This window comes from Gouania willdenowi, unplaced genomic scaffold (genome assembly GCF_900634775.1).
Source record: "Gouania willdenowi unplaced genomic scaffold, fGouWil2.1 scaffold_215_arrow_ctg1, whole genome shotgun sequence".
Taxonomy (NCBI): domain Eukaryota; kingdom Metazoa; phylum Chordata; class Actinopteri; order Blenniiformes; family Gobiesocidae; genus Gouania; species Gouania willdenowi.
Genome location: NW_021144969.1, coordinates 391,281 through 400,820, shown reverse-complemented (window position 1 = coordinate 400,820; position 9,540 = coordinate 391,281). Strand labels below are relative to the sequence as shown.

At 34.9% G+C, this 9,540-nt stretch overlaps 1 protein-coding gene across 1 annotated transcript; it reads right to left on the bottom strand.

Annotated features, from left to right (window-relative positions):
* Positions 1–6,204: 6,204 nt before the first annotated feature.
* Positions 6,205–8,548, bottom strand: LOC114458928 (interleukin-12 subunit alpha-like). The gene is made up of 7 exons (XM_028441308.1): positions 8,530–8,548; positions 8,257–8,426; positions 8,082–8,168; positions 7,939–7,980; positions 7,700–7,819; positions 6,532–6,585; positions 6,205–6,366 (listed from the first exon to the last, which is right to left on the bottom strand). Exons 1-7 carry the CDS (start codon positions 8,546–8,548, stop codon positions 6,205–6,207), a joined length of 654 nt encoding a protein of 217 aa, XP_028297109.1.
* Positions 8,549–9,540: the final 992 nt, after the last annotated feature.

The window sequence follows — 9,540 nt, the reverse complement described above, 5'->3', positions numbered from 1 at the left end:
GTTCATTTGGGGCCAACATTGTTGAATTGATTGATCACTCACATTTGACACAACACAGATATACAGTATGTATGAATGACACGCTTCAAGTAGAGAAAATAAGACATTAAGGAAATTAGTGTTTTTCTTCTTTTTTTTAATGCAATATCTTTATGTAGGTCAAACATTGTTTTGGGTAGTACATGTGAGTGACAAATAACATTCTGTCAATTGGACCTTCCATGCTGTGGTTGTTGGGTGGGTGGGTGGGTGGGTTGATGTTTGTACAGAATGGTAAAGAAGGCTGATCTGTGGTGGACACAGAACTGGACTCTCTGGTGGCAGAATGACAGACCCTGGAGAAGACTCCATCCATCCTGGAGATGGATGGAGTCCCACTGCACTGGACCATGATCACACAGAACAGCTGTTTAGTCAGTGAGCTGCTCCACAAACACTCAGGAAGTATTTTTATCCCCCTGGACATAAAACTACAACTGATCAATGTGTGACAGAGGAACATGATCACATTCAATATTCACTGCACAATCTTATTGTACTGCTGTATGTAACACTACTGGTGGTGCTACTTTGAGGGTCAGTAACTAAGGCTATTGTCTGCATCTGAGACGAAGTAACCCTGAAAAACTCTAATAGAACCATTTTCAAGTCCACGTTCTCTGCATTTGGCGTATATCCATTGTATGAATTAGGGGTGAGTATTGGCAAGGATGCTGCAATACAATACGCATCGTGATACTTATGTCATGATACGATTGCAATATTCTACCCAGTTAATATCAAAATTAAACGTACAGAGGAAAAATCAAGTTGCTGTATATGTTCATCAGAAGATATTGATCATTCAGAGGACAGATTGAGTCAAAACTACTTGCTTCAAAATATCCTTTTTATTATTAGTGTTTTTGCTGAAAAACAGAAAACACACCGCCATCATAAAATAAAGTGCATCAAATAACCATTGCAACATATTAAAAGCATTGTAACCACCACTGAAATATTGCACAAATACACAAAAATATTGATTAAATATCAATATATATATAAAATTATTAATATTATTATCCAGCGGTATTCGTCAAGCTGCCCGTATTATTGTAGTGGTTGTTAATTAATTCAACCAGAACTCCAAGCTCCGAGTATGCTTTACGAAGACTGTCCTCTTGAACTAAAGTATCCTCTTTACCTGTCCGTCACTAAGGTGAAAGCTTAGTGAAATCATTTTTTAACCCGATTTCAAAGTAAAAATCAATAAACGGATGAATATCCAGCACTGTAGATGACGCCATTGTGATGAACTTGATGATGACCTGGAACCAGTCTCTGTAACTCCCAGCAAGATAATTAACTCGCACTGCGAGATATTCTTTTTTTTTTTTTTTTTAAATCCATGTCACCTCCAGGGCTTTGTATTATAGGCTTTTTTTTTTTTTTTTTTTTTTAACAAACTATCAAGGCCAAGTTTAGGTTAGTTCTGAAACTTTTTTGAGAATCAGATTAGTCGCCGGTGCCCCCTATTGGATTTTCAGAGCATAACATGCTTTTAAAATCTATTAAACAGGATATCAGCAGCAGCTAAAACGGTGCTTCTGTCTTATTATTTATCTTGGATTTGGATAACATCAAGACCAGGAGATATGGTCGTGTTGCAAAGCTGAAATTGTTTTTATTCAACCCCTATCTTTTGTTACAAATCCCTTACTTTGTATTCTTTTTGCTGTTCAAAGTCAGTGTGTTTATGCAGCCAGAAAAAAAAAAAATATATATATATATTTTTTAATAGCTACGTTAAATTTAAAAGGACTAATTAACACTTTTCAGTAGGCTTTGTAAATTATGTTCCTCTCTGCAGTTTCATTCTTTGTTAGATCAACCTTAAAATCTAGTTTCTATTTTTTTATTGTATTCATTTATTTTATGATTTACAAACTATGTAAATGGGGAAAGCAGGTATCCCCATTAAGACACAATGTATTTTCTAATAGTGTCTGCATGTCAGTGCCTGAGAATGTCTTTTAGCCCTTGTATTGGACTCATGAATTTTCTGTGTTCTTGAAGCCATTGCACCACTGTGCTGCCCTAGATTATATATTTATAACATGCTAACATGCTACTTTTAATAAAAAAAAAGTAGTCTATATATGCTTTTGGGGTCCCCTGTTGGATTCAGGGCCCTAAGCAACTGCTTACCATTCGTATCCCTACAGCCATCTCTACCCAGAGCCCCTATGTAGCAATCATTTTATCCTTAGTTCTCTCAAAGGTCTGAGGTTTTCATTATTTTGCTTAAATCTTTGTTTCTTTACGTATTGATCTATTTTAAGGTCTTAGTCTCATGTTTTGGTGGTAAAGCCATCATAGGTTTTTCTCAACCTCAGCAGCCACACAGGACTACCGTACCAATTCCATTTAACACAGAAAGGATTACCGACAGAAACAGAAATCAGTGTTTCACTGTGGAGAAAACAAATAACCTCTTAGCCTACTTGTATCTCCAAAACCTTTTCTGGTATGAGGTTTGTCAGTGAGGTGATAAATATTGTGGCTGCATTAAGTGTCTATGACATCATCAAGGTAAATCTCACAACCTAGTCATAGTAGATAATGTAAAATATTATTAAATCACATTTGATAAAAACTTAATCAGGGGTTTTGTACTAAGCATGTTGTTTTATTGTAAATCTGAAGGTGTTTATTACTGCAATAAATAATGACCCCGCCCCAAGTGTTTGTGTGAACACTAAATATTCCTGTAAAGTTAGGTTAACCAGACTTTCGCTTCCTCCTTTAAATCATATCCTTTTTTCGTGATTCATTGTGGTGTTCTGATGGAAGGTAGATCACATTATTTGGACTTTATATATAATGTGTGAAAAAAGTATGTTGTGTAGTCTTTTTCTGCAGCATTTTAACCATGTTTGGCCCTCAAAGCTTGATTGGTAGCTGGAAATTAAAAAATGTTTTGCAAAAATAATTTGTGGAAATCACATTTGTCAAAAAAATTCCAGCATTTTCTGGAAATCCCACCGAGGCTGCCACCTGTTTAACTTTTAGATACGCTACAGAAACATCCAACCAAACCAGCAGACTGGTAGCAAAGTGTAGCACTAAAATCTTTATTTTGATGCTGTCCTGACAATACGACACAGTTCTTTATACGTGTGCTCATAAATAGCTTTGTCTACTAACAGGAGGATTTTAAATTATTTCCTAGATTTTACAGAAAGCCAATAAAAAGTAAACCAATACAGCTCTAGCATGTACAGTATGTACCTGTTGAAGGGGGAACAGGGTTGGTTGTCACAATTTTACTTGTCATCAATGCATCTTAGAATAGTCATTCCTAAATGCAGGAAAAAATAAAGTACTTTGTTATCATTGGTATCCTTTTTTTTCTTTTAACTTATTTTACAAGTGAGTTATTAATCATCAGAGACACTATCACATTGTGAGTGCCAAACACTGTAGGGTAGGTAGGCTGTCCCATATTATTTCAATGGAATTTTATTTTCTTAAAAAAAAAAAGATTCAATTCATCTTTATTTATATAGCGCCAGATACAACAATAAGTCATCTCATAGGACTAGTTACAAAATCTGAAATTGTTTGGAAAAAACCCAGCAGTTCCACATGAACAAGCATTAGTGACGATGGGGAGTAACAACTCCCTTTTAACAGGAAGAAACCTTTAGCAGAATCAGGAAAACACGATCAAGTGTTGTTTGGTGAACTCCAACTCCGCCATTTCTGTGTGTGTCTGGACAGCACCTGTTGGAGGACTGTGTGTAGATGTTATGAGGGTTAGTCAGTTGAATGGCAGGGGTTTGAAGTGGGAGATAACTTCTAACCCCAACTGTGCCTGGGCATCAACCTCCACCACTCTTCCCCCATGAATAGGAGGGGAGTTGTGTTTGAATGTGATGTTGGTGTTAACTATATGTAGTGTATACAATGGAGTGAGTGAGTGTGTGTCATATCAGGATTATTATATTTTTTTCAAATGTTTTATTTTTTAGTTTAACAAGTAATTAAATAAAAAATAGGATGAGAAAGGAAGTGGTAAATGAACATACATAATTCCAGACCTGACAAAATTGAATTTAAGACCTGATCTGATCATCCACATTGCTGGATATTCATCTGTTTATTGAAATCATCAAATTTAGTTTGTTTCGAGTTTGTTCATGTTTCTTTGCTTTTCCGAAAAGTGCTTTAAATCAGTCATACCTGTCTTCATCCATGCTGGGTCTGATCCTGACCTTTGAAAAAGAAGGCAGAGAAAGCAGAATAATGCGTCAGCCTTGCTACATGCAGTTAGCCAGGCCTTAATTCTGTCATTGACTTCACTGAATTATTTAATTTCTCTTTCTCCATTTTGCATTTCTTTCTATCATCTCTAATCAGCCACACTTTATGTCCAGTGTTGGGAACGTTACTTTAAAAAAGTAATTGGTTATAGTTACTCACTACTTGTTCCAAAAAGTAATCGAGTTAGTAATTGAATTACTCTTTAATAAAAGTAACTAATTACCAAGGAAAGTAACTATTTGTGTTACTGTTAAAAAAAGTTGCTATATGTATATAGATGCGTGTGTTGTTGTGAGGTGCTTCATTAAATTCGAGTTGCTTACAACGGATGTCGACAAAGTCTTCACTCCTGGACATAATGTACACTTCACATGCACTTTCTTGCCTTTGACCACAATTAATTTAAAGTAGTGTTTGTATTGCCACCTTTAAAAATGCCATCTCTGCTGCTTCATCAAATCTGTAGTGGTTGTGTGTGTGGCGCATGTGCTGGCACATGTGTAAAAACACTGGCTCTGATTGGCTACCATGAAACATGACGCTGCCTTAGCCAATCATAATAGCTCACCTTGTCTTTAACCCACATCTCCTCACTACAGCTGCTTATGAAGCTAGGGAAGCTTTCGGATAACAGTTTATTCAATCAATGCATGTAACGTTCAGTAATGTTAACGGTGTTGTAACGGCGTAAAAAGTAATTAGTTTGTTACTGAGTAATTAGTTTTCGTTACTGAAAAAAACCGCTGTTACCTAACGCTGTTATTTTAAACACCGTTATTCCAAACGCTGTTATTCCAAACGCTGTTATTCCAAACGTCGTTATTCCAAACACTGTTTATGACAGACAACTGTGAGGTCAGCCCCTCTCATGGCTGTAGGGTGGTGTTGTGTAAATGATCTGGGCGCAGGAAAGCTGCGCCCCAAGACAGCCCATTTGGTTGTATTGAAGAATAGATGCTGTGCATGTATGACTTTCAACAAGAGTAAATGGGTAAAGATTAGTGCGTTTCGCTCCAAGGTGGAAACACGTCACCAATCAGACAACACAGATGAATGAAACTACTGTACTCATCCTCATTATCTATAATAATATTTATTTTGATTATCTAAATACAGGTATACACTTGTTTTGTAGTATTTTTAATTCATTATTATATTTTTTTAATGTCTCACTCAAACTCACGTAGTGACCTCCATAGCGCCCTCTATTGGCCAGCTGTGAGATGCCTGGTGGCTGAACGCTCTGCCTCCTGTTCTACTTCTAGACATACTAGTAGATCAGCAAACTGGGAGCGGAGTGTTCTGTCTGGACGCTAGGGCACTATCATGTCTTCAAGATATACTGGAGCAAGATTCTAGATTCTAGATTTGCCAAGTCAACAGCCCACCAAGAGCCTAAGAGCCTATTCTAGATCAGTGGCTTCCGGCTCCCTCTCCAATTTCTAGTAGGGCGGAGACCTAAGGTGGAATATCAATGTTCTATGTTATATAGAGTTCATATTTTCCTAAGTTTAGGCTTTCAATGCATATAAAAGGCAGAGGGAGGAGCTGAGAAGTTGTGGAAGATAAGGAGGAAAAAAGGCTAACACATCATAACACATTCACACAATGAAAGTAAAAACGTCTTAAAAATAAAAACAAACAATAAAGGTGAGTTTTACTATCGCATTTTTTTTTATTTTATGATTCTTAGAATCACATTTAATCACAAATACACTGTTAATAAAATAAATATATAAATAATACAAAGTTTCGGATGACATTTTATAAAAATGCCCACTTATACATCATTTTGATGTTTAAAGTTCACATTATAAATATGATAAATATGAAAAAACTATAAAACAGACTTCAGTGTTTTTCCCATCATAAACTAACACAGATTTTTGAATCGATTCATTCATGTGGCGCATTCCCAGAGTTCATGTACGAGGGTGTTTGGACACTCCTGATGTAACCAATGGCTCTGTTGATTGTGATGGCTCGGACCTGGAAGCCTTTCAGCACTTTGCAGAGGCTCAGTCTTGCATCGTAGGTGCTTGAACTATTGGCAAATGCCTATGGAAAATACAACCATTACATTTTCTTGCACCTTCCTAAAACTAGAATATTAACTGTCTTACAAAAGCAAGGACCTTTATATATATACACACACATACATATTACCAGTAAGGAATGTTCAATAACAAAACTGGGAAAAACTCAAAAAATTATTCCTCTTACCTTCATTTGAAAAGAATCATTTGTCGGAGAGACTTCATCCGAAACACGGCAGTTCTGTTAAGATAATTTATATGTACAAATATGTAAACATCTACAGATATTTATTCAATGGCAATGCTCAACTCTTTCACCAGGGTTGATTCAAAACGCTGGTGAAAGAGTACTTTATTGTATTTTAAAAAGCATACTAACATCACACTTTCATGCTAACACTTTTAACACAATTCAAAATAATTGTACTCTATCATACTTTATAGAACTATATCATACTGAAATATACTTTCAGCAAAAGTTACGTGTAATTTCTAAAGTGTACTTATTTAAAATTAGTTTATAAAGATATGTTTTAAAATGTATGCTTAAAATTGTCATCGTAACATGCACTGATAGCATATCTCGTAAGTACACATTTTAACATCAACAGTTATTTTAAGATATCTAAAATACACTTGAGTTCAATTATGAAGTCAATTATTAGACTTCATAATTGAGTCTAATAATGAAAGTAAGTCATCTTGTACTTCAGGAAATTCTTTTGGAAAGTGTTCAATAATATTACTACGAAAATGCACTTAAACCAATAGATGAAAATTTGAGATCAGTTTAAAGTACGCAAATAGTAATTCTTGAAGCTGTTATGTAATGTTTAATATGTTTTGCAAAATACAATACAATATCTTACACTTAAACCACATTAAACAAAACACTAAATGCTCAAAACTACAGACGCACAAAAAATGTAAGTGTTCTGCTGAAAAGTAAGTAGTTTAGAGATGGTAGAGTGCTATGTCTGCCAGGTAAAAAGTAATCAGAGGGTCACCGGTTTGAATCCAACCTGGGCCATGCGGGATGTTGAGCAAGTCTTTTAACCCTAACTGCTCCCTTGCCGCTACACTAGTGGCTGCCCACTGGTCTGGGGATGTGTTAAAAGCAGAGAACTAAATTTGTGTATGTACCTGATTAAACACCAAAGTATGTTTTTTGTTTTTTTAATAATTCGAAAAAACCTTAAGTATAATTTAAGTATTACTACGGTAAAAATACATCAAAGTATAGCTTATATATATATATAGCTTAAAGGCAATTGATAGTTTGAGATACGTTCTCTTTAATCAATATTTTTGATGAAAATTGGAATAAAACACCATGAGTTATAAGAATGACTTACTTTCATTAAATCTGTGAGGCTTGGAAGAATTCTTGCAAGCACATTGTCTGGGTCTTGTTGAGCAATGAGAAAGTCATAGTATTGCTTCAAATCCTTCCTGATTTCCATCACACAAGAATCCTGTAAGAAATAAATGTCAGAAAACACAACCAATAGAACCACATGAGCACACAAGTACTTTTAGATTGAGTGAAAAGATCTCAAACTGGTAAAAGACTGCTCTATTACGTGCTGCTCACCTGATTAAAATTTGATTCAACGGTTCCAGAGCATGTTGATCCCTGTAGGAAAAGATCGGTTTAGTTTAGTTAATTATTCTATCTATTCAATGCATCTGTTTCAAGGACTATTGCTAGTTTTTGATTATATATTAACAGTGAACCTTTGGTGCACACAAAGATGGTGTGCTGCTTTTCACAAGTAGCTCTATGTTCTGTTTCGAGCAGTCGATTCCACTGAACAAGTGTTTCTGTAGTGCAGAAAAATAGACTTTTTATTATCAAGGTAAATTTGATAAACTTAATAATAATGATTGCTTGTTTTGTTTGTTGTCTTACCTTTTCCAGTGTCTCGGTGATGGTCCTAAGGAATGATTGAGCTTTAACAGCATAGGAGTGTGTTATTAGCTCTTGGTCGTTATCGGTACTTGCCTGGCAAGTCGGCCGTGACTGACCGACCTGCCAACATGTACAGGCAAACATAAGCTGCAGCAGTGCTGGAGTGAAATCTGGAAATTAATCACAATATTTAATTCCAGTTTTAAATACAGGTATGTCATTTTAACTCATTGTTGTACCAATGGCTGCTCAAACATATTTTGGTATACTCACAGAGCTTAACAGGAGGCATCTTACTCGGTTTAGGTTCTTTGTTTATCTGACTTAATACAGCCATTTTCAACAGCTTTATATGCAAACTGATTGATGCAGGGATTTCCCTTTCATGCACAACCAAAACATTGACATAAAACCATAACTTGAAAGTTTGCCGTAATGATTGTCATTTCCTTTTTCCTCCGTGAGGGCTAAACCTGAGGGTGAAACTGGAATTAACACAAGCAGATGAGTGAGGAGCATACATATCTGAGTTTAAGTTATTCACTCAAGAAACCTGAATGTTCAGAGTAAGAAAAAAGAAGAAAATGACAGCAGAATACAGTGATATCAACTGAGATTCTGTGTAGTCACTAATTTGCTTTGTGCAGTTTTGACCACATTACATTAGTTGCTGCAACATGTTTTTTCTTGGTATCATTTGTGTCGGAAGGAAGTGGTAAAATGGGAAAAAACTATTAAAAGGGAAAGATACCTAATGTTAAGATTATGAATGAGAATGTTTTTTTATTTTTATTTTTTTATTGTTTGTATGTTTGTTTCCTTGATTGTTTATTACATTCTAAACAGTGCATTAATGGCTGGCACCTTTAGTGTTGCTCACTTTAAAAAAAGCAATGAACTCATCTGAAGAGGGTAAATCAGATGTGGCATTTATTTATTAGGTATTATTATTATTATTATTAATACTAATAATAATACTAATAATAATAATAATAATAATACTAATAATAATAATAATAATAATAATAATAATAATAATAATAATAATAATAATAATAATAATAATAATAATAATAATAATAATATTGCTCCTGGCCATAAAGCAGAAATAGTTAAGTAATTATTTTAGAAATGCAACAACCAGTTTAAAGTGTCCCTAGATATTTATCAGAATCAAGCATTCCATGTAAACTCCATTTAGAACACTACAATTGGTGGACAGGAACCAAAATTGGCTAGATTTGACGTCATTTTTTTAAGAAAATAGTGCAATTGTTGGCCAGG